This window comes from Tyto alba, unplaced genomic scaffold (assembly GCF_018691265.1).
Source record: "Tyto alba isolate M040663 unplaced genomic scaffold, T.alba_DEE_v4.0 Super-Scaffold_46, whole genome shotgun sequence".
NCBI classification, from domain to species: Eukaryota; Metazoa; Chordata; class Aves; order Strigiformes; family Tytonidae; genus Tyto; species Tyto alba.
This window is the reverse complement of record NW_024881322.1, coordinates 13,065,580-13,091,705: the sequence shown is the minus strand read 5'-3', so window position 1 is coordinate 13,091,705 and position 26,126 is coordinate 13,065,580. Positions and strand designations below refer to the sequence as shown.

Sequence of the window (26,126 nt, the reverse complement as noted above, 5' to 3'; positions counted from 1 at the left end):
ACTGGTTTAGTTTTCTTTCCGAGGGAACCAGCAGCAGCCTTGCCTCTGAAGAATGACTTTGAATTACATAGAATAATTCCTATATTTTGCTTATCCTAATTATCTTTATTTTAAACTAAGCCTGTGGGGGCTGTAAAGCATTTGTGTTTGAATTTGAAGATGCCACTCGGGGGTGTAGCATCTCACCTTGCCTGTGACAAGAGGCAGTCAGAAGCGCACCAACACTACTTCTGAGCTCCCAGATGGCTGCTGTGTATTTCCTTGATCTTTGGCATTCAACCTGTGTGATGAGCAGTAATTTGAGACCCCTCAAATTCATTAGGTCACATGTTCTTTTTTTTTCTTTTTCCCCTCCTTTTTATTGGCAGTGTACCTGAGGAAAAGTTTCTGACCCCAGGCATGGTTTAGTAGCTTTCAATGAGTCTAAAAGCAGTGGTGAAATTTGCTCCAGACAAGGAAATTACTTTGTAAAGGAGTTAAGGTAATTGTGTGTGTGTGTGTGTGTGTATGAGAGAGAAGAGGTGAGTTTGTGCCACTTGTATAAAAGCTATACTGCGACTTGTAACCATTTAGCGGGGTTCAGTCAGGCTGCTTTATCTCACCCTCACCCACCTGCTGCCAGGGCAGCCCCTCCGGATGATGCCCCAGTGAGTCATTTCCTTTCCCCGGCCGCAGCCCTCGGTCCCTGCCGGGACGGGAGAGCCGTCACCTTCCTCCCGGAGGCAGACGCCAGCGAGAGCCCTCGGGATGCTGCTGCTCCTGCTCCTGGTCCTGGCTGCAGCCTGGTCTTGTAGGTTCCCCCGCGCTGCCGCGGCACGGGGCAGCGGCAGGAGGCACCCCGTATGTACGTGTGTGAATGAACAGCAGGCTAAGAGTGGTTTTGTTCTGTTTTCTAGATGGACAAGCACAAGTGCGCCTGAAGCAGAGCCAAGTATCTGTTACCAGAGAGTCAACTAAAACTGCACGGATAGAGTGTGTAGCCGAGGGCATATCCAACTTCCATTCTGCATATATACATTGGTACCGGCACATACCCTCCAAACCTCCTGAACGGATTCTGTATATTGGATCAGGTGCAGCTTCTTTTGATGACCATTCCCACACAAACAAGTATTCTTGTTCAAAGACAGGAACAAACGTCTGCATTTTCTCAATCAAGGACATCAACTCAAACGATGAAGGTACCTACTACTGTGCCTACTGGGAGTATCACAGAACTAGCGGACCACAGGCAGTCTGTACAGAAAGCTGCCTGCACCCTGAGCGGCAGGCTTTCTGTCAAATGCAGAGAACCACAGTTGTACCTTCCTGCCTCTAAAACATCCCAACAGGTTCATGCCGAATATGTAAGTATAAATAATGGCCAGAGTGAGCAGCAAAGAAATGCAGCGTGCTACCACTCAGCAGGTACAACGTGCTGCGCTGGGGAAAAGGAGAACTCCGGTGGGTGATGGTGTTACAGATGAGTTGTACAGTAACACAGATTGCCTTTGAATAATATAGATACTTTCCCAGATATGGTCTGAGCTAAAAAAAAAAAATGAAGTGATGGCAGGGAGGGAGCATAGGAGGAGGATGTTTGTGCTGAAGATGTAGACTGGGAGACTTCAAATCCAGGTCACGATGGAGATACTGATGATACTCATCACCAGCCACTCTCATCATAATGGTTATGATGGCAATGACTGCTTTTTATATGAAAACCCCTTAAGATCCCTCCTTACGGGTAAGGATCCATTACACTGGGCAACACCTGAAAAAAACGCTCATGAGAAAGGGTTGCAAAGACTGTTTACAAGAGAAAGCTGCAGATTAAATCAGGGAATATATGGGAACAGTGACACAGCACTGCTCAGCCAGCCAGCTGGGAGCAGAGCCACAGTGAAATGTCATTTATAGTGATGGTATTCGCAGCCCCACGTCCATGTGAGTGCTTCATGCAACCCGAGCGTGTCGTTTGCTGTCCTCAGCCCATCCCCCAGCCCAGGTTCACTACCTGGGTTCCTACAGGCCCAGCCATCTTCTCTGAAAGCATCATTGCTGCTGGTTCTTCTTGCAGCTTTAGTTTCACCTTGGGAAATACCTTCCTCCCTGGCTTTCACACTTAAGCGGACTAAGAATAAAGACAGAGTCTTCAAGTAAGTAAACTCCCCGCTTGTTTTTTGTTCTTTCTATTTATCTATGTCTACACTACAGAACACGACACAAATTCATGTATGAATCGCAAGAACAACAGAAGAACATGAACTTTCTGTACTGGTTGTGAGATGAGATTTAGTGGTATACATTGCTATGGACAAAAAGACCTAAAAAAGATCCAGAGAGGATTCTCTCTTTTGGGTCAGAAGCTGGTAAATCTTTCTTAGCAAAGAGCATGGTGTGTGGTAGTGGCTCCCCAAGGGACCATTTGCTATGAAGTTTTTGCAGGGTACCTTTTCAGGGCTCTGAAATGAGGGAAAGTACAAGAAAAAGCAGAAGGCAGCAAACAGCTGGCTGGGAGGCATGCATGCTCAACCCTGCCTTCCCTTCACCTTCTCTGGGGTAGCTGGGTAAGGCTGACCAAACAGTTTGGAGCTGTTTTAAGAAAGAGTAAGTGATGATAGTTCACTCTGAATGATCCAATTTATGTTACCAAAACAGGCAGTATGTTGTAGGAAAGGCTGGTGAAACATGCTTCTGAGGCAGCTTTGGGGTGTCCGAGGAGAGGAGACCATCCTTGGGAAGGGGTGAATTGAACAGTTATGTGTGAGCTCAGCAGGTAAGTCTGAGAGGAATGTAGTAAATAGATGGAGAAAACATTATTTCAGATTGAGTATTTTAGGTCCTTTCTACACTGTTACTGCTGTGGTTTAAGTTGTCAGTGAATTTAACCTCCTCCATGGTGACGAGTTGAAGAACGACCATTGGATGTGCCAAATGAATCATTTCCTCCTCCCAGTCATTTGAGGCTTTCTCCACCCCACAAGCTTTGTAACGTTTCTGTCTCTACTTCATTTCCAGGCTTAACCCGCATGGGCAGCATGTTGCTGCTTCCAGTCCTCCTTTTAACTTCATTTTGGTCCCGTAAGCCCTTTTTTTCTCTCCTTCCTACGTGCAGAGAACACAGTCCTGGCTCCAAAGTCCAGAGTTTTCTTCCCCTCACACAATTTCTTTTCTTCTCCTTCCAGGCGGAGACACGCAGGCAGTGCCATTGCAAACCCCAGCGCTGCAGAGGCAGGTGGTAGGGAACTCGGCCAGCATGCAGTGCCAAATGAGGACCAAAACCATCGTGCACTGGTACAAACACCTTCCTGGAGAGCCTCCGACGAGGATACTGTACACATCGGGACAGTCACCTATTTTTGATGACAGTCGCGATAGCAGGAAATTTCAAGTTCGGAAGCATCCTACCGAGCTCCGCTATGGCCTCACAATAAATCATTTAACCCTGAGGGATTCTGGCACTTACTACTGTGCGTATTGGTTTTACCAAGGCAACACGGCATCAGACGGGCAAAGATAAGCCATACAAAAAGGCACTTGGTGCTCTGAACTCTGATAAGAATTCAGATACTTCCCTATTCCACCCCTCAGTCATGACTTTTTTGCAGCAGGATAAGAAAACCAACAATATCTTCTGACAACTGTTAAATATATGATGTTAACAATCAGTGTACCATTTCAGTACTCACATATATTTGCAACATCCAGAAACTGAACCGTTGCAGTCACTTTAGGGTAAATATATTAAACATTGTTCTTAAAATGAAGGCTTGATTGTACTGAAAGCACTCACCTGACAGTGAACACAGCCTGTCTCTGTGTGTGAACAAAAGTAAGCCATAAATTTCTCTTTTCTATTAGAATCCTTAGAGCAAACAGAGAAACATATCACCATCCCCTCAGTGTTTTCTCTTGAAAAAGACAAGAATATAAAAGGAGGAGAGAAGACCACACACACACTCCCTCTCTCCATATTTTTCTTCTCTCTTCCTTCACATTTCAGTCACTATAAATTCCTACAGCTGCCCAGAAAACCCAATTTTATTGTCACAGTTTCTCACCTGATTTGTCCAGGACAGAATGGAAAACCTCAGCCACGGGCTATGCCCCTGGCAAGCAGTGACTGTCAGGCCCTTCGGGTCAAGTGTACTGAGTTTTACAAATCAGGTTCTACAAGCAAAGCCTGGTTCTAAATACGATGGCATTTGCCTGACAGCTAACTCAGAAAATGGAGATAGTTTTGTGTCTCTGAGTTCCTGAGGTAAGACAGAATGCACATGCTCAGTATCCTGTGAGATACTCCTCTGATGTGTTTAGACCTCCAAAAATGGACACAATTACGTCAGTAGTGGTGGTTTTACAGTTCTGCAGCTCTGAATATTGTTTTTGCTAAACTTTTGGTAGTATTTGAGTACCTAACGACTTGCTATTGATGTGTCTGGCCTCCTTAACTATTTGAAAAATAGGTTGTAGCACATGTGACCTCAGATGCTAATTTCAGTCAGCTTGCCTCCTGCCTTCTGTGGGATGTAAGGATCCTTCATGATTGTTGTGGTTTAGGCCTGATTGACAGCCAACCACAATGCAGCAGCTCTCTCTCTCTTCCCCTCCGGCAATGAGAAGGGACAGAGAGCCAGGCTTGGGGTTCGAGATAGGACGGGGATGGGGAAAAAATCCCCCTTTTATGATCACGAGCAAAAGGCAGACTCGTTAGGGGAAGGAAAAAAAACCATACATTTATTACAGACACTAACAACACATAACAGAGTAGGACAGTGAGAAGCATTGCCACATCTTGAGAACACCTTCCCCCCACCCCTCTCTTCTTCCCAGGCTCAGCTCGGCTAGGGGAGTGTCCGAAACTTGTTCCCCCCTGCTCCATCGTGGTCCCCCTCTCACAGGAGACAGTCCTCCACAAACTTTCTCCAACATGAATTCTGACAGTCCTTAAGTCATTTTTCCTTCTCATCCCCCTCAGGGCTGCCTGACAGAAGATTAAACAGGCTTTTCCACGGTTATTTACTGGGAAGAGAGGGGGCCTTCCCTTTGCCATCACACAGAGATGGCTGCCTCTCCTCACCTGCCTCTCTCCGTGGCCCTGCGCTCGTGGCCACCTTTCCAGGCCAGTCAGCCACCTGTCCTCATTGTTTTCTTTCTGCATGTGGCCAGAGGCCAGTAGGAGGGAGGCCGAAGCCGCTCATCTCCCTCACACCCAGCAAAGAGCAGCCCAGGCTCACCGGTCACAGGGCAGCTCCCCGCGGCACCAGCCCTGCTCAGCGAGATGCTGGGCCTCACTTTTGTTTTCCAGTCTCTCTTTCCAAGAAGTGTTTACATCTCATTGGAGCTTCAAAACCGAAACCCTGTGGCTCTACGTTTCCTCCCGCCCTTGAAAGCAAAGCAGAGGGGCGTCCCCCCCCTCCACCCTCGCCGCAGGCTGATGGCCCTTCTGGCTGCTTTGGTGGAGGGGAGCGCCGGCTGGCTCGGGGGCACCCTGGGCGCTCCGGTGTGCCGCAGCTGGGTGGCTGGGCTGAGGCGGCAAGAGGAGGTCCCTAACAGGGTGGGGAACCCCCGCCCGGGCCCTGTACACCCCTTCTCACCCCTCCGGGTGACGGCACGCACTCACCGCCCATGGGGCGACCTCCGGGCTGAAACCTTCATGCCCCGAGACACAGCTGGCGCTGCTCTCACTCACAACCCTTCCTCGGCGGCTCTGGCTCGTTTTACAAGGGCCACAATCCTTGGATTTGCCAACGTTTCTCATATTTACCTGAAAACCAGACAGGACTACAGCCTTCTAGCATTTGCCAGCCTGGCAAGGGTTTTCGGCAAATGTGCTCCATCTGCTTGCACACAGAAGACCTGTTGCTGGAGACCTCTCAAGGGAGGTGACTGCCTCTTCCTCCCACACAACGCTGTCCCCACCTGGGGTCCCTTTCACCCTCCTCTGACGCCCCAACGACAGTGGAGCGTGACCAGCAAACATGCTGCTACTGGCAGCACTTGTGGCCACAGCCGCTTGGTCTTGTAAGTCTGGCCTTATTTTCTTATCTTTCCTCACAGGCACCCATGGCTGTGCTCACAGGCATCTTCCCAAATCCCTAAATTCCATCTAATAACATCATTTCTCCTTTTCTCTTTCCTAGATGGATTTGCACAAGAAATTCCTGTGCAGAGCCCTATATCTACCACCAAGTTTCAAAAAAGTGCACAGATGACATGTGAAATTCAAGCATCATCAGTAGTGTTTGAAAGCCTCGTCATACACTGGTATCAACAGAAGGAGGGTAAAGCTCCAGAGAGGCTCCTCTTCTTTTCAGGAGGGAAAACTACGGTTGAAGGTGGCTTTCAAACAAATAGGTACATCGTTAAAACTGTTCCTACGCAGAAACTGTGTATTCTTAGAATAAGCGATGTAATTCCAGATGATGCTGCTACTTACTACTGTGCCTACTGGGATCCTCACAGTGATAGAAATTCAAAGATCATCAAGGTAAAAACCTCACCTCCCTCAATCTCTGAACCACAAGGCTGTACCCATGTCACTCCTCTGGTCTTCTCGCTCCATCTGGTATCAGCTACAGAAAAGCCAAACCTTTTTTTGTTACCCAAAAAGAGCAGCTAACCCTGCACAACTGTCCTTTTCAAAGTCTGGGTTGCCAATAACACACTGGTGTTCAAACACACATCTACTGTTTTAAGGGCAAAGGAAGTCTTCACTGCCTTAAGACTTAGCACATAAATACTAGAAAGTCATCTGCTCCTTTGGCGTTGTTTGCACAGCCATGGCAGAAGTCCGGTGGCCCCTGAGGGGACCAAATGTTGCATTGACTTTCTAGTTCAGCCACTGTTGTAGAAGAAAGAGAACATGCTGAAGAAAATACCTTGATGGTGGGATCATATGCTTGCCACCACCTAGCACTTCTAAGAGAAAGCTCTGTATGTTCCCCACTTCTTCTTCCCTGCTGTACATGTAAGCAACCGCAAGTCCCTGGAAATATTGTTTACCTAATTTGGATACTGCAAAATCCCTCACAGGCCAATTTAAATCAGAGATTTACAGTCTCTCATCTACCACAGATGATGATGTGCTGCTTACAACCATCCTCTTATTTCATTTCATGTTAAAGCAAACAGGATTTTTTGGAAGAAAGGAGATTTGCTGAAACTGTCAGGTTTAATGGACTTATTTCAAATTTGCAGTATATGGCTCTGGGCACAGCAAGCATGTCACAGAAGAGTCTGAGTGCAATAATTTTTGTTTGTGCCTTTAGCCAAGTATGTGCCCACTCATCAGCTTTTCTTCACTTGATGAAGAGTATAATTGGATACTTGAAATGTTGGACCGTCACACAGAATGAGCTATGGGACTTTAGAAAGAAGATCGGGCTAGGTGCAAATCAACACCAAGCACCAGCAACCTCAGATCCTAAAAGCTTTGAACACAAAGTGAAGTTTAGGCAGGCAAGTGCTCACTGATTTCACTGAATCCTGTTGGCAACTTCAGGGCTAGTCAGCGATGTGACACACAACTCCCAGCCAGAAATCGGTACTATCACATGCTGTCTTTATTTATAGGATATCACAGCAGTTTTCCAAAGGGTTTCCCTTTAGTTCAGTGAATCGTTCTTATTTTTTGTTGTTTTCTGCCTTTCACGTGCAGTGGCTTCCAGCATCCATCACTACTACACTTGCAGTGCTGCAGTCAGCACTGATGTTTTTCTCAGGGATCCTTCCCTTGTGGTCCTGTTGTGGTGACAGAAAGCTTGCTGAAGCAGATCTCATCCTTGTCGGAGCATGTGGCATCCCTTCCCTTCCCTTCCCTTCCCTTCCCTTCCCTTCCCTTCCCTTCCCTTCCCTTCCCTTCCCTTCCCTTCCCTTCCCTTCCCTTCCCTTCCCTTCCCTTCCCTTCCCTTCCCTTCCCTTCCCTTCCCTTCCCTTCCCTTCCCTTCCCTTCCCTTCCCTTCCCTTCCCTTCCCTTCCCTTCCCTTCCCACTTGCTCCCTCATGTCCACTGCTCCCCTCAGGAGCTCAGGGGACACGTTCCTCTGGCCTGACGCACAGTGTCACCAGCTGCCACCCAAGGGAGTCCCCTCCTCCTCCCATGTGGTGTTGCTCACGCTGCACCAGGGCCCGTTCCCTCCTCTGACTCCCAATGACAGCGGAACGTGACCAGCAAACATGATGCTCCTGGCAGCACTTGTGGCCACAGCCACTTGGTCTTGTAAGTCTGGCCTTATTTTCTTATCTTTCCTCACAGGCACCCATGGCTGTGCTCACAGGCACCTTCCTACATCCTTGATTTCCAGCTAATGATATAATTCCACTTATTTTTTTCCCTAGATGGATATGTACAAAAAATTCCTGTGCAGAGACCTCTGTCCATCACCAAGTCTAAAGGAAGTGTGCACCCAGAATGTCACTTTAAAGGCATCTATGGATATTCTGGTGGCATCATCATATACTGGTATCAACAGAAGGCAAATAAAGCTTCGGTGAGGATGCTCTACTTAAGAGCAACAAAAATAGTAGGTGATGGCTTCCGAGCATATAGGTACACGGTTGAAAAAGTTTCTAGCCAGAAACTGTGTATTCTTACAATCAGTGATGTCGTTCTGGATGACACTGCTACCTCCTATTGCACCTACTGGCATAGTTACTGTTGTAGGAACTCAGAGATCGCCGAGACAAACACTCCTCCAGCATCCCAACCACAAGCAGCTGGAAGGATCCCAGCTCACATCCCTTGGCGTGGATGAGCTGCCTGGCCTCAGGCGTAGGCTCTGGAGAAGCAGGACATGTCTTGGAAGCATCGGCAGCTAAAACCTAGAAATTTTCACGGAACAAGTGCCTAGAGCAAAGAAATCAGTGAAGGTCCGACACCTATCCCATCTTCTCCATTCCACTGTCTCCTTCTTTTTGCTCAAGCATGTCAGCAAACTGGTTGCAAGGATTTATTTAACAGAAAGGGAGCACATTTCCTTATTGTTGTTCCTAGAAATAGGTTCGCCTGTGGGACGGGAGCTCTTCAAGGCCTTTTCCCTGACAAAGAAAACTGAAATAGAAAGCTTTAGCCTGAAGGTTTGTAAAATTTTAAGTAAAGGAAAAGCAGTGTTATTTTCACTTACAAGTTAGTAGCTATCTGAGGAAGAAGATTTTCTATTTATTCCTCCTGAGATCTGGAGGTGGACATCTTTGTTGTTTTGGGGTTTTTTGTTCTGGGGTTTTGGGGGGGATTTTTTTTTGCTATATCATTCCCTTTCTCCAACTTCTTCTTTATCACTGTCTGTATTTCACTGGTGTTGCACCTGAATCACCCAAAAAGTTGGTGACACTTACCAAAGCTAGTACCAAAGAAAAGAGATTTAAATAGTTAAGAACAACTTTTCATTCTTGAGTTTCGTATGCAATGCATCCCTCCTAGCTATCTCCTCAAGGTGCATGAGAAATTAATCCACAGAGGCTTTTCTCTACCATCAGTCCTCTCCTTAATATTTTCCTTTACTGTGGTGCCCTAATACTCTCCTCACTTGGTTCATTGAAGTGTAACTCATTAAAGAATATTAGTCTGATGGGATGAAAAAGTGACACAACCATTTCAAATATGTATTAGGTCTCCAAATGGCCATAGGTCAGTTTTGTCCTCCTCACACTTGCAAGCCCAGATCATACAGAGGAGTTAGACAAGCTGTCTGCAGTATGCAGCGTTCCACTTTGTTTCTTCTAATGAGACCTCCCAGCTACTCACTGTCATAAGCACAGTCCAGCAGTCCCAGCAAATGCAGGTGAGATGGTGGTGGCCTCCTTTGATGTGTGACTAAGGCCACGGCTGGAAAAGCACCATTCTCTGCCTACATCACTCCTGACACTGCTTTCTGCTTGTGATTATGATGTTTCTGCCCAGGAGCCTTCAGAGCAGATGACTGGTTTTGTTACACCTACTTCAATCAAAAGACTTTCACCCTCGGTCTAGTTCCTCCCTCTAGGCACAAATCATAATTTCTTAATGTTGTTTTGCAGTCGATATGCCACACGAGATCCCAGAAGTACTCAAACTCAGTTTCTTTTAAATGACAAACTAAGCATGCAGGCTGTTTGATCAAGAGCAGCGGTGCCTCCTCTGATGTTATCTCGGGCTGTTTTATAAGAAACCCGTGCGCAAAGGAAAAGCCGCCTTCGCCCATGCATGGAAAGCTGCCGGTGAGCTGCTGCTGCAGAGCCTGGAGTGATTGCAGGTGATGGGCAGACAGTAACCGTGCACCGAGGTCAGAAAATGAAACCTGCAGCACACAGACACCTTCGCGACGCTTATGGTGCTGCCTCTCCCTCCTTTCCATTTGCTGAATTGCGTTAAACCAACCAAAAATGAAATCCATGCTAATTGTCCTTGATGTCACTTAATCGCAGGTGAGAGGTGGGGTGTACCCCTTTGGGAAAGAGCAGTATCATCACCTGAAGGTATGTGGTTTTTAACATGCACAAACCTGTGCACCTAATGGGTGTCTAAAATTGAAGAGAAACCTTCACCTAATTCTTTGGCATTAAGCAGAGGAGTTATTGTACTACTCTGCAACACTTTAGGAAAGAGATATGCTCCAAAGGCTGTGAGATATCAGCTGAACAACCAGATGCAAGTCTGAAATTCCTGACATCCTCCCAGCAGCCAAGGGTCAGGCCTTCACGCAGTTTGGGAAATAAATGGGATTTTTCTTCAGCAATGGCATATCAAGAGAGCACGCTACCATATTGAAAAGTCAAAACACATTGTGGAGCACCTGGATCAAATACTTTGGCACAGGAACCAAGCTAATTGTCTCTAGTAAGTACCATTACTATTGATCTGATTTTTACAGTCATTCAGGTTCTCAGGATTATTAAGAATGAAATACTGTAGGAAAAATAATTTTTGCCTGATAAATCATGTTTTTTTGTGAACTGTGCATGGTGCCCCAGTTGAGTGGGTTGATGGGCAATAAATATATTGACCTCTAGAACAATTACTGAATACTTATTAATGAAGGGGGAATGGGAAAATGAAGAGAGGTAAAAGTTTAAATATTGGGATCGAGTCATTCCTGTTCTGGGAAAGAAAAGTGAACTGCTTGAAAGTTTACTCTCAGAACAGCGAGTGAGAAATGCAAAGTTTCTTCTTATTGCTAGAGGTGGTTCAATCTAAGCTGACGGGGAAGGAAAATTGCCTGGTATGTAATAAATGTCTAGTTCCTGGACCTACTGAAAGTAACTGATTTACTTTTGCATTTGTATTATTCTTAACTGTGGTGAAGCTATGCAGTCAATACGATGAATGCTGTTTTCAGTATAAAGCATAGAGCAATACCTACAGTACATTGCTCAGAAAATATATATTATCAGGGTGACTATTATTAAGTCAATTCATATAAAGCAGAGAAGGGTTACAGAGAAATTTAAGATGTTATCTATGACTCTGTCCAAAAATGTTCTCTACTGCAATTTGCAATTAAACTGTGCCTATGAAGAGGCAGCTGCTTTTGACAAAAAGATGACAGTGTAACTGATTACTAAAGGCATGAACTTAGCTATGGACATCAGTAAATTTTGTTTAGAATATGAACATTGCATTTAAAAATTGGGCTTCAAAATATGAGTTTGATGAAACTTTACTTAAGGTACTTCCACAGAATAAGTAATACACAAGATAGGACACTTAGGAAAAAAAAAATGTTTACCTGAATATTTAAATCAATAAATAACTAGTAAACTTTCTTAATTTCCTTTGGGAATAAAAATGTAACTGCACTTCTTAAAAACAGCAAAAAGAGATTACTTCAGAGAAAACCTAGCAGACCAGAGGCAACAGATCTTTGTTAGAGAAATCCCAGAGCTAAGAGGATTAGAACATAGCTATAAAATAAACACAGCATTGATTTCTTCTCAGGAAATGCTGGGTTTAAAAACCCAAACTTTTTCCTCACTACAAAAATGAAAGTATTTCTAAAAATAACACTCTAGTCAATGTTGAAAATTGGGCCAGATTTATCACCAGCCTTTAAATCAGAGAGACTTTCTCTCGCCTGTGCAAGAAAAGTGTAATGCAGGAGATATTGCTAAGCATTACCAGACTGTGGGATGCTGATGTCAAAGTGTTTGGAAGTGGAACTAAGCTTATTGTTTCAGGTAAGTAAAAAAATGTAAAAATGAACTACCTCTGAAATACTTTTCAATACAGTTAGATACCAGCTGCACAAAGTGCTCCGTTATTTCAGCTTCCGCTAGTTTTAACCCTACTGAATGCTTTGCAGGATTTTCCTCTTAAACAGCACTTCCACAATGCAATTGTTTTGTATTCATGTATGAAATGGGGGGAAGAAAACAACTATTGCAGCACAGATGTATAGCTAACCCCATTATTATTTTCTTTTTAAACATTAATTTCAATAGAACAAAGATAACTTTCAGAGAACTGAAAGTTGTTTTTGTCTTTAAATGTGCATATTCAGCCACTGTGATATTTCCAATTCGTTCTGAAAGAAAAGTGTCAAGCCTCTGTGTTACTCAAATTCTTTGAAAAGCAATACATTTTCCTTTAGGACTGTGTCTGAGTATACCAAATGAAAGGAGTTAGCTGAGCTATGCCCAGAACTGTCAGAAGATACGCATAGTTGAAAGGCTGCTCTCTCTTCCTAGCTTTTGCAGAAAACGTTTATTATCAGTTTATTATTACTGTTATTAAGGAATAATGCCAAACTCAAAATGTTTTGACGTGCTTATCAAAATTATTTTGCTTCAAGTAAACTTCAGGTGCTTTGCTACTTGCCCGTGATTCGGCTCAGCTAAGCACCTGAGATGAAAACAATTTGCTTAATTTTGCCCATCTGAAAATGGTGTATCTGGTTAGCGGGAGGTTTGATTCCAATCCATGCAAAGTTTTGCTTCATGTTACTGACAACAAACATATTGGTCAGGGATTGTGTGTTGCTCAGATCTCAGCATAATGTTCACCGATTCTAGGTCTGATTTTATGGGGGTGTATAAGGAGAAAATTAATTGGCCAATATCTGATCAAATAGATCCTCTGCTGGTGCTGCTTCTCTCCAGAAAGCAGAGACCGAGCCAAGGTGCTTGATCTCCACCATCCATCTAAACTTTCAGAACACTATAATTAGTTGAGATGAATCCTGTCCATTTAACAACATACATGTCTTCAAAAACCTCTGCACCTTTTTTTTTTTGTTTTGTTTTGTGTAGGCGACTGCTCCTTTTTTTATTTTTCTAGGGTCTAAAAATTGATTAGACATCTGATTTTCTTATAACCTGATTTTCTTTAAAGAATACTAATTATACATATAAAGATAACAAAGCTGTATTGTTATTGCAAAGACCTCTTTCACTGTGACTGATTATTACAGTAAGGTGTTCGGCTCCGGTACAAAACTCATTGTGTCAGGTAAGTTACATGCTATTTTCCATACAATAAGCTATAGGAGCTCAGTCATCATATAGATGAGTGTTACAGTGTCCCAGAGGGCACTCAGCCCGCTTAGAGCCTCAGTTGGCACCATCCTTGTGCAGGATTCCCCTCCCCAGCCTGTCATTCCTACAGTAAGCCTTGTTGAACTTGTAACCCAGTGGTTTAGGACCACAAACATTTCTGAAAAGGAGCTATTTTGAGCCACTTTTGATCAGGCTCCCCTTGGTGGAAAATGGCCTGTAGTAGTTTCCAGAGACCTCATTGTTTCCTCCAGCTGTACCAAAGGAACAAGTAGGGAATCAAGCAGCTGTGAATTAAGCATAAAAAGAGAAAACCTCTTCCCAATAGAGATACAAAGAGCAATATGCAATGGCCATTGCCAAAATCCTTTTTTAATTAGGTTAGTAGAAGTGGAATAACTTGTCCATAATTATTTTTGTCATGTACACAGCACTTTGGCAGTAGAAATAAATTGGTGCCACCAAATGCTCTTATTGTTTAATTACATGCATATGAAGAAGTGATCCATTTTTTTTGTCTTTCCTGTAGACATCTATTTTAATAGAAAGTGGAGGGAAAAAAAATCGTCTTTTTCCCATTAAATGTGCTTTAAACACCATAATCCTGGAGTAAACAACTACACAAACACAAGACAGAGGAGTGATTGTTACCAAATGATTTAAGCCTGGTTAAATATATAAACTTTTATTAGCATATTAAGCAAAGATTGTTTTTAGTAATCTATGTCAGAAAGACTAAGTAAATCATAACTAGAATTCAATAGAAATATCTGTGTCAGGATAAGCATGTTTTTTTTAGTGAAAATCCTTACCTTATTAATCAGGTGGTTGCTATGCTTTTAGTATCTACAGTTTAAAATACCTTATTTTCAAGCATTATTCTAATTCTGTAGGATTTTGTCTTTATCTGGCCAAGGCTTTTGACTGATTATTAAAGAGCTGAAGTTCCCTCATTCTTAAGATCAGGCGTCTAATCACGGCTTGTCTGTTCAGATGTGACTATCCAACACTAGCTCAATAAGTTACTCCTAATGGAAAGATATAATAGAATAATAATAGAAAACCAGGACTTAGTATAAGTGACCTTAATTCAATTGAATCATCATGGTTTGAGCTTGAGCAGAAACTTTTCCCAGATCTATACTGAAAGAGTCAAATATATAAAGAGCCAAACTCCCATCAACTTGTAATGAACTTGATTTTGTTCTTGTTGGTCTCTTTTAATTAGATCTGACCAAAAGAAAGTTGCTTGAGACTTACAATAATGCAGGTAACAGAAGGGCTGGGATTTGAGAGACTGGTCTGGCATTTGCATTTGCTGGACTAGATGGGGTTTTAGAAGCTTACAGCAAAACAGGAATATTAATCCAACATAAACTGGCAATACAGGATTCTTCTGTATGTATCTTTCCAGGGAATTTAGGCACTCACAAGGTTGCAACAGGGAAGCTGAGACTCAACCAAAGACTCAACCAGCCTCTCCAAATCCATTTTTTTTCCTTCAGCACAGAAGCAGAGTGGCTTGCTTAGCCAGTGCGGGGCTGGTTCTCCTCTGCCATCTCCAGCTGCAGCTGCAGCTGGGTCTCCCTGGCAACTCACAAGCATATTGCTAACTTATTTTGAAGTGATAAAAAGAACAATCTACTAACATTTTCAGGAAATTATTTCATAGCAGAAATTACGGCAGCAGTATTTGATTTCTTCAAATGCTATCTCCTAAATATTACTGAAGTATCTACCTTGTTTTCATCAAATGCATTGAAGTTCACAGTTCAAAAAGCTACAGTTGTTTTTTTGCAATTATTTATTATAAAATATATGTTGCCTAAAGACAGATTATATTTATTTTACATTACCTGAAGTTGGATTAAGCTGACATTCTGCCTTTTTAAATCAAAATAGTGAAGATTAACATATACATTAATTTGCATTTGTATTTTTTTTAATGGGGAAAAATGTGAAGCCCTGTATCAAAACTGAGTAGACTTAAAAGTCCAAACAAGTGTTAAGACAGAAGGATGGAGCTATAAGACATAAGGGAAGATGTGGCCACTCAAAAGAAATCTGGGCAGTGAAAGCCTCTTACCATAATTAATATTAATAGGAACATTTGTTAATGGCTTTAAAATATCAAGGATTTCATAGTCATGAAGATGAATTCAGTATTCTATTCTTTTAAGGCAACGTTCACAAACAGGTTTCAGTGTGAAATAATGATCTCTGTCATCCTAAAGCCATGGCCCAAAAAGATCAGCTTGAATTGGTGATAGCGTGCAGCGTTAGGTTCTTGTTGTAGGATACATACTCACACACAGCTGTACATGCATACATATGTAAATGTATTATTTCCCATGTTTTCAAGGTGACAACCTTTACTGTTCCTCACATTTTCCACAGAAACCCCAGGGGATGCTGTAGAAGTCTCAGTCTATAAAATTACAGATTTCAGGTGCACAGGATCTGCTTAAATATTTCTGTGTTTTTAAATGCCCGCTGTTAAATTAGGACTCCATCCTAATTTGGTCAGTATTACAAATCCTTAGGCTTTTTATACGTGCAAGCTTATTTATTTAAATCTGAAAGATTAATATAAGTGAAATCTGTTGCATGAGCAAACACAGGTTCATACATACATGATCTTGTAAGGAAAATTTTAATTATGGAAACCAGAGTGTCAAAAAAAAACAGGTGCATTTTTAATAAGAAAATGAGACTAGTCTGGGACACAAAAAGGTTTTAAAAACATTGAGACAAAGTGTGTTTTTGTAAAGCACTTGTACACAGTGACTATGACAAAGTCTTCGGAACAGGCACAAAGCTTATTGTTTCTGGTAAGTTTTTTAGTATGTAAGAAAATATGCCTTATTCTGATAATCCAAAATCTAGAGGAGAGGGAATGTGATATCCTATTAAAAACTATAATACAGATCAAAATTCAGATTTAAAAATATAATACGGAAAATTGATGTGGACTTTGCAGTAGCAGAATTCATTTCTTTAGCACCCAAATGCTGGTATAAGAGAGGTCAGGGTAACCTATAGGACTTCACAAAAACCATAAAATGCTGAAATATAACTTATTTTGGATACTTAGGAATACATCAGGTCATTCCCTTGTGCAAAGCTTGCTGCCCAGAGCAGCAGGGTCTGAATAACTCAGAAACGTGGCTGTAGATCGCTCCTTGGCCTCAGAGCAGGGGGAATAGAGGTGCTGTGCAGGAAAACATTGTGAGTTCCAGCAAATCCCCTAAACCATGGCTGATGCTCTGCATCTCTCTGCTTGGTCAAAGGGAAGGTCTTTCCCCCATGGATTTGTCCTAATAAAGCTGATTTGTTCAAGCCAAGAGGAACTGAGCTCTCTTGGATGCACCACAGCACCAGTTAGCTGCAGGCAGGCAATAAATAATCAGAAAATTAAAAAGTGGGGAGGAAATCCTGGACATTTGGAAATGCTGCCATTGGTTTCAGCGTCGGCAAGATTTCCAGCAAGGTGCACATGGTTTTCCCTGGGGAGAAGCCAGAAGGCCCTGGGGAAGGACATGCACGGGAATGGTGGATGCTGGTGCTTCTCTACAGCATACGGAGATGCACGAGTGATGTTTCCTTTTGGTGGTACCTGCAATAGCACTGCACAGGCAAGTGTGGCAGGATCTGAGGGTGAACAGTCCTGATCCTGCCTCCATTTAAGCAGATTACAGTAACCTGTAATGCAGAGGATTAGGCCCAAAATGAGTAAATGCCCTTCCACTAGATTTGAGAGGAGTCATGGCTGTTCAGGACTGTCTTTCATTAATTCAGTTAAACAGTGGTCTAGCATGCATATATTTTTAAACCATGTGATCAAAAACATTCACCATCCTGGAAAAAAATAATTTTTTTATGGAGGAAATATAGTAGCAAAATCAATGCCCCAGACAACAACAGTTTTGGTTTGTTTTGATAATTTTTTAAAGAAGTGACAGCTAAGATTAACTTGAAACTGAATGTAAAGTACATATCACTAAAGGCTCTTTGGGAACAGCAGCATTAGCTGAGATATTGAATTAAAATTTTCTACATTCATGTAGTCAAATTGTTCATGTGACGCTTGTTAAATCTGGTCCTTGTCTGGCCAAAACATCCCAAGCAGTTTCTGTATGGGAGTATACCAGTGGGGCTTCAAAAGGATATTTGTTTTTGGCACAAAATTCATCGTCACCAGTAAGTGTTTCCAAATACTTTTTTTTTTTTGAAGTGTTGTAATGGGAAATCTTTGGAGTGAAGGTTGACAGCTCTTTAAGGTGGCTGGGGAGGCTCACAGTAGGTCAGGACTATACTGTGTTACTGTCTATGATAACACCTGAAGTCACTGGCAAGCAGGACAGGAGCGCTGTTAGTGAGCTGGGTGTGCTGGGTGCTCTCAGCTCCCACTGGCTTGGGGGAGAACTGAGGAGCGTTGAATATTGGACAAATTTACTCCATTTTGCAGGATCATCCAAGTAACGAGAATTAAAATTTCAGCTTAAGAACACATTGCCCTTATTTATAAATCTCATTTAGAGATACTTATAAAGAAACCGTAAGGGAGTTTCATTAAGAAAACTTTTAACGGTTAATCTATAAAAACATATATTTTGAACCCAAATCCATTAATAGCTCATAGATTATGAGCCTAACTCCAGAATTTTATTTGCACAATGTTTTGCAGGCTCACTGCATTATTACAAGAGAGAAAAGACAGATTTTGGCTTAAGAAATATCTGCATGTGCTTATATATTATTTTAAAAAGTAAGACCTACGTACCTCTTAAAACCTGCCTTAGAAAACTGTTTAACAAAGTAAACAGTAAAAGATTTGAAGTTTAACTAAAACAAAAAAGACAGTGGAGTTCTAAATTCTTCAGAAAGGATCAGATTATTTGCCCAGTAAATGATCTGTTTACGTACATTGTAAACTGTCTGGTTGACTTCAAGGACTTTACAGATCAGCCTGAAAACAGATCAAAATCTACAGTCAAGTCTACAAGTTTTCATCCTTTCTTCCATAAACATACCTACAGTTTATGGAGATATATTTATTTTTTTTCCGCATGAAAAGAATATATAGACGTGTATATATGCAAAACTTAATTTGTTCAGTTCTCCACTGTCATCCATTTACCTATGTGTGCACATGAGACTCTCCCATGCATGCACACAGTTGCAGTTATTCAAGCAATGTGTTTCCCCATTATTGTGATATGATTTAAGTGTTTCATTTAAGCTAAGCACCTAGGGTCTTTCTACAGTAAGTGGAAAGACATTGGCAATTCCAGAGGTGGAAATTAGTCCATCTTAATAGAAGTCTCCAAAATGGGCAGGATGAACTAGCAGCTGGAAGCATCTCTCTGCCTTTCTATTGAGATTTGATAATCCAGCATCAAAGTAGACAATTAAATTTTAGCCTACTGAAAATAGTCAGGGTAACCTACTAAGCACTGGAAATCTAAGAGAAACATCTGAAATAGTCATGCAGCTTTGCAGAGTGCAATGTCACTGCAACAGAAACTACATAGTGGTCTTCTGAACATATACAACTCTGGAGCAAATAAATAATTTCAGAAATTAGTTTAATCTTGCATCCCTGTGAGAACTGATGCTTAAAGAAGATAAAATTAATGACCAGATTAATGTTAGAGAACCATAAAATTGTTAGCATTTTTATTTCTGGTACAACAGAACTTAGTCCACTTCTTCAGTTCAGTGACAAATCTCTAAAACGAAGGAAATTCATAACATAACGGTTATCTTTTGAAGGTAGACAGCCTTATGCTTTGGTCATCTCTGGTTTTAAACACCAAGTATTAAATACTTCAAAGAAACACTAATTTGTTCTAGGGGGAATGCAATGTAGAAGGTTGCTCTAGAATAGCTAGATCATTTAAAGAAAGGTGGAAGCTTTTTGACAAAAATACATGTTTATCTGAATGTGTTTTTTCACCATGTATGAAAAGTGCACCACTTAGCGCGACCACACTTTAAACCCTGTGCATCTCGCTGCTCAAAGTCAGTGTTGGAAATTTACATAGGGATCTAAAGAGAAAAAGTGGTGTAAGGAGACAAACACCTAAAATCTCTCTGCTGCCTTAAGAAAAATAGTCTTAAGCAGTACCTGCTATACAAGAAGTCAATTTTGAAAACTGTATCTAGTTTTCACTTGCAATTAAGCATAGACAAAAACGATTGCCCATGAACACTGCCTATGCATACACTGCAGAAGTTCACATTTAACTAGAAGAGGCTCTTAAATTTACTATCCACTTCTACAATATCAAAATGTCTTCTCTGTGTGGACAAAATCTGGATGATTTTGACTCCTCCTAATAACATAAGGTTTAATCCAGAGAGGCAAATGAAATGGAGATTACCTACAGTTAGCTTGTGGCAACGGCTCACTTTTCATTTGAAATATATTCATGTAGGTACACACTGAGCCTGTTTCACAAAGCGCATTTCCTAAAACAACCCTGGTATGGATTGATATGTTACCTGAATATAGAAATGTTATCTAGATATTGCATGTTCTTTTGCTTTAGCTTAGTTTTGTTTTTTCCATTTCAGAGGTGTTAATTCAAACACCTGAACAAATCTAGTACTAAAGGAACAACAATGCCAGCATTAGGGGTCCAGAGCATTTTTTAATTTTAATTTTCCTATCTTTATCAAGATCTTCAACTGGAAAATACATAGAATGTCTTCCAAAAAATGGCAACAATAAATTTTTGTTGCTTTTTTTGCTCCTCCCCCCCCCCAATCACATAATTAATATAAACTTTTGAAAAATTAATTAGATCTAGGAGATGCTCATTAATTATCGGCAAGGACTTATACTGGGGACATAAAACTGCAAAGATTTGAAAGCTGGTCTACCTTTAACATTCCGTAGACAAAATTTTCATGTACTTGTTTTTGCATAAACATCATAAAGCAATATTAAATTCCTCTTATCAAATAAATGAACAAAGCTCTTTCAGGAACTATTACTATTACTTAATAATTGTCAGAGACTTATGCAGACAGATACACTTTCTGCCAGCAGTACTACTTGGAAGGCTGTGGGATATGGGCTTTCATGTAGTCACCCGAAGTATTCTATCTCAGTTTCAAGGGAGATTATTAATATCTTTAATGATATTTCAGTTTCTTAACTTTTCTCAAAAATAGTGTTTCAAACATTTTTGAGTAGAAGTATCTTCCTCTACCAGGTGCGTTGCTTGACAAGAAGCATGGACAAAGCAGTCTAGATGTTAGTGTTCACTAAACAATTTAGGACTTAAATAATGTTTCTCCATGCCCATGGCACAGTGCCAAAGCTTAGATTAAACATTCTCCAGCCTCTGGAAGATGTGATATTGTCCAAATAAAAATTAGTTTAGAATATTTTAATAGGGTCTTGTCTTCTGATTTTGAGCTTGATTTTCTGTACCATACTCATAAAAGCTTCTAATCATTTCAGTTCTCTATAAAATAATATACTCAAAAATAAGGTTACAATAATATTTTTCATTCCAAATTATTCTAAATAGTATTGTGACTATTTTTGACTGAAAATTAAAACTTGCCATCTGGGTCCACGGAAATAATATTTAATATGTGTTTGAATGCCAGGTTTTTCGAGCTCACCAAAAACATACTAACTTCAAGGGTGGAAACAGCTGTAATTCATCCATCCTATTACCTAAAATTCCTTTCATACATGAGTCATTTATATTCCCTTCCTAAGTATCTCATAACAAATCAGAGAGTTAAAGCATTTGTTAATAAGACGTTTAGGTTGTTGCTCTTCAGAATTTGCATTTTGTGGATGCTTATTTATTTGCTGTACACTATTGATCTTCCAACTCTCTATTTTGTATCCAGACAAAGGAAATTCTTCACCGAAAACCTCTGAAATCATATGGAAGAAACATGAAAATCAGATAATATATGTTTGCCTTATTGAGAAATTTTACCCAGAAGTTATTCGGGTGACATGGACCGATGAAAAAGATAAGGAGGTAACAGAAAACGTAGTAAAAGGAGAGATTTGGAAGCCCGCAGACGAGGATATGTACTCAATTGGCAGCTGGTTAACCGTACCAGAGAAGAACAAAGACAAGAATTATTACTGCAAATACGAGCACGGAAGCAATATGCAGTTACTGCCAACACAAGGTATACACTACATGTTAAAAATTTAATTCTACTTATTATTATAGACATCACTTTTTCTTTGCAATATAATTGTAGAATTAATGCTTTCTACTACTGTTCCTAAAAGCATCTGTTCTCCTTGGCACAACAGTAGCTGAAATATGCATCTGGAGAAACTACCAAAGCTTTCCCAGGACAAGCAACCCAGCCTGTACTACTCTCCCCAAGTGAACATCCCTTTGTATTCAGAAAAGAGCAGTTCTTGAACCTCATCAGGTGTAAACTAGCATAGCTCCGAAAGGTCTGCCCTGAGCCGTGTTGGTTGCTATCCCATTTAGAGAAGTTTCTGAAAACAGTATTACCTCTCTGTTGCCTATGGCTTATAGGTGTAAGTCCTTCTGGCACTCCTGACAGTAGTCACAGCTATAAAAAAACGAGGAGTTAAAAACAAGGTTGATGGGGATGTAGAGCAGAGTTTAAATCTATTACTTGCTCATAGTGCAGCCACACTGAGGTAACAACCATGTATGAAAATAAAATATCTCATTTAATTGTGGAAAGATTGATTATGCAAAGCAACACCTGAAAGACAATGCAATTTTTAAAAGTAACCTATAATCAATGCAAGTTGTTTAAATCATGGTAATATCTGTAAGAAAAGCTGCCTATATTGGCTTAGATTAATCTTTTCTCAGTACCTAACTCTGTTCAACTTACTATAAATTAATGTAACTCCAATGAGTGAGAGCATTAGCCATTACATTTTGACCTTCAAAATATATTCCAACAAAAATACGCCTTAAATTTATTTAGATGGAGGATGTATTCAGGGATGTAATACGGGTGTCTTTAAGCCCATGTTATCACTGCATGCAAACACCATAACCAAGAACAAACACAAATGTACTGCTTCAAGCACAAAAAGGGTTTATTTCAGAGAACAACCACAACCAAAATAGCAAATAGAGGAACCTTAGATCATACTCTCCTCAACATTATTCTTTAGTGTTGAGCAACCATTAAATAACAGACTAATTGAGGTCTCTTCCAATGTAAATTTTTTCTACATTTCTAATAACAGTATGTTGTGAAGGCAAACAGACCTCAGTTACTTCAGTGACAACATCAGGTGGTCAAACTGACTGCAGTTATAAATCAAAGAGACTCTGCCAAGGAATAAACAGCCTAACGGACACATTTTTCAAAAGAAAAGGCAAACCTACCACTTATGGCAACAAATACCCCTTCACACCCCAAAAAGCATTTCCCCCTTTCAGATTCTCTCTGCAAATGAATCCTACTTGTGAACGTTTTCTCTGCAGACAGATCCTAAACATCTTGTTTTCTGTTGTTTAATGCTAACTTCCCATTTCAGTGTCGCTGTACTACCTCTTTTTTCTTTATTTCTCAATTCATGCTGGTTAAAATTAAAGAAAGGCCTAATTGGGGCATTTGAACTCTCTTTCCATTAGATTATAGGAAGACTGCTCTTCCGGCAGAGGACTGCATTACATATCCTGGAAATGGCACAGTTTTTAATAGAGGTAATTAAAATGTGTTAAAATGTGTCAGAAAGTGATGCATGTCATGCGAGAGTTAGATATTGTTGCATGTGCTCAGAACATCATGAAAATGATCTTTCTAAATAATGTACAGTAAAACTTTTAAGTCTTGTGTCTGTAATTTAAAACTCTTCAGTGCTACTCTGAATTAACTTCTATTGTGAATTACAAGAAGGGGCTCTCCTGCATTTACTAGGTAGCTTTACCAGGAGCTTTCTTAGGATGCTACAGATACTGTTTGGGCTACTGGATTATTAGCCAGCATTAAGTGCCACTTCTTTAAATACCTGAAGTAGCTAAATGCTCAGTGCTTCAGCTGATGCTCCACCAGCCTAGCAATTGCCCAGCACTTCAGACAAATACATTTTCAATTAGTTTAAACAGGGATTTAGGAAGAATCATGTGCACTTATGTTCAAAAATCCAGCACAAAAGGATTCAAGTGAACACAGTGATACCGGTAATCAGTGCTGGAAGCACTAGAATTATGTTCTTACCTTTGCAGGGAAGAATAACCCAGCAGCATTGAGAGGCAGTCTAGAATTTATTTACAGTGCAAGCCCCCTCAAGGGACAGTCAGACTCACATGTGTTTATACACTGTCCACTGGAATCAATGTAATTGCAGCAGTCAACAGACTACACAGTCCCAGTTCTACCCCTCTTTAGGAGGCTGCACAATATTGACATTAAACAAGACTTTTCTGTCTTATGTTTGTTACAGATCACTTAATGCACAGGACAGCGTCTTTAGTGTACATCATCCTTCTTCTGAAGAGCTCCATGTACTATCTCGTCATACTCTTCTTCATCTACAGAGCGTGGGCTCCAACCAAGCACCAAGGAAAGAAAGCATAAATACTGGTGTAGGAAAGGCGTATAAAATCATCTTCAATTTACTTTGCTGCGTACTTATTCAGATAGACTCCCCTGCTCTCAGTGTGAGATGTAACAACAAAAAAAAAAAAATCCCCAAACAATTTTCTGGTATTAGTGCATAGGGCTTGTTTTGCTTTACTGCTAGTGTTTTTATATCAGTCTGGTTGTACTGAACTGAGTATTGAACTGAGGTGGGCAATAGGAGTAAGGTTACATACCTTGGATTTTAATCTGAGGTCCGTACTGTAGAATGAAAAAGGTACTCTTGCTAACAGTAGTTATACATGCAAAAGTTTAGAAGTGTAACAGGGCTTTTGACATATATAGCACAGATGCATTTTGTCATTGCGCTTAAGGCTTAATTAGGAGCATTCCTGCACTGTAAATTCACAAGTATTTGTTCATTTATACTTTCAATGATTTATTGCAACTCTCATGTATCCACCAAATCAGGACTTAAATATTCTGAAGTGATGTGTGCTTTAAGAGTCAATTAAACTTGATTTTAAAAAGTGAACATACTATTTTTAAATTAAGATGTTAGATGAGCTTAAAAGCAATTCTAAGGTGCACACATACAGAAATGGAAGAAATCCAATAGACCCTACACCAGCATTGCGACAGACAACCTGCACATTGTATTTTTAAAGAAATAAAACAATTGTAGTGATCACAAACATCACTTTGTTTAGAGGAACCTTTTTAAGTTGAGCAAAACCTTAAATCTGAAGTTTTGATAAAGTATTTTCACAATAGATAGAAAGCATTTCACAATTCTTAGATGTTGGACTTAGGACGCTTCATCTCCAAGTTCCACAAATTTCAATTCCTTTCAAATTCTTGTGGAAAAATCAGAAGTAGATATATTGGGGTAAAGCATCTGCTCAGTCTGGGGCAAAACACTGCCATAAGTTTGGAGATCGGTGCCTGCAGCATTTACACTCCCTGTGTCAGCAGTGACATGGAGGGCAATAAAAGCTTTCCTCCAGGTGCATTTGGGAGGCCTGCGTTTGTTCTCCAGCATTTCCACAGCATGTACCAAGATGGCTAGAAAACCTGATTCATTTCTTGTTTATCATCAATGCCTTAATAAATCAAAAATCCTTAAAATCATCAGTTTTCTGTTTTTCAACGTATTAAACAGTAAAACTTTTACACGGAACAATAAAAGCTAGCTCGTTACTCCTTTTCTATCAGAGCTAAGCCAAGCCAAGGGGAAAGGCAGTGCTGTTACAACAGGACTGCTTCTAGGGCTCACTCCTTTGCAAGGGAAGGACAACATAAGTCAGGCTCAATTCTAACAAACACAGCTATTTTACTAACAGAATATCTTACAAGCTATTTTACAATCTGCATATTGAAGCAAGTGTATCTAATTACTGCCTTCAGTGTCATGTTACTCTTTAATGCCAAGAAAGATGTGAGATGTCAAACTCTCTGAGAAACAGCTGATATCCCATGCTATTATTTGTTAAGGCTTGGTTCCAATCAAAGTGAAATAAAATAGCTATAAAAGTATTTTTTGAATGCAATTACTGTAGATTTCGGTAGCATCATTATTATTACTGTTCCGGTCTCCCCTAACTTTATCTCTGCTAGAGAAACACTTGATTGCTTTAATGAACCAAGAGCTCTTTCACTAAAATGATTCCCAAGTCCACTTCTCTCATACATGAAACTGAAAGATGCTGTCCATGCAGCACAGGGAAACAGAGAGAAAACACAGCTTCTTAAGCTTTTTGCACAAAACTCCCTGCCTACATGCGACCCTAAACCATGCTGGGCATATCTATTACTTCACAATTTCTGGGGTTTCTCAAATACATGGGTGCAGGTTTTACATCTGCAGCAGCTCACATGCCCCTGAATTTTATTTATACAGACACATACTGCTGATACTAAGTTTTTAATTTTTATTTACTTAGTCTGAATTAGAGGACATGTGGATTTGAAAGGCTTCTGGTTGCTGGGGCGTTTGTTAACAGGAAGGTTTAGTTATTTAGTGGAAAACCCCTGTAAACTGAACCAGTCACAACTGGTTCAGAGGAGGTGGGCTGCGATGAAAATGGGTGATAAACTGAGGACAGT

The 26,126-nt window shown here is 40.8% G+C and overlaps 1 protein-coding gene and 1 gene segment (V, D, J or C); both read left to right on the top strand.

Annotated features, from left to right (window-relative positions):
* The first annotated feature begins 714 nt into the window (after positions 1 to 714).
* Positions 715 to 1,532, top strand: LOC122154765. The segment is given in 2 exon segments: positions 715 to 790; positions 897 to 1,532. Coding segments are annotated over 2 exon segments (465 nt in total).
* A 953-nt stretch (positions 1,533 to 2,485) lies between these two features.
* On the top strand, positions 2,486 to 25,148 carry LOC104361840 (V-set pre-B cell surrogate light chain 1). The gene is made up of 7 exons (XM_032997430.2): positions 2,486 to 3,063; positions 3,168 to 3,473; positions 4,961 to 4,978; positions 13,354 to 13,404; positions 21,327 to 21,620; positions 23,072 to 23,143; positions 23,884 to 25,148. The coding sequence occupies exons 1-7, from the start codon at positions 3,012 to 3,014 to the stop codon at positions 24,015 to 24,017; spliced, it is 927 nt and encodes a 308-aa protein (XP_032853321.2). The 5' UTR covers positions 2,486 to 3,011; the 3' UTR covers positions 24,018 to 25,148.
* The last annotated feature ends 978 nt before the right edge of the window (positions 25,149 to 26,126 follow it).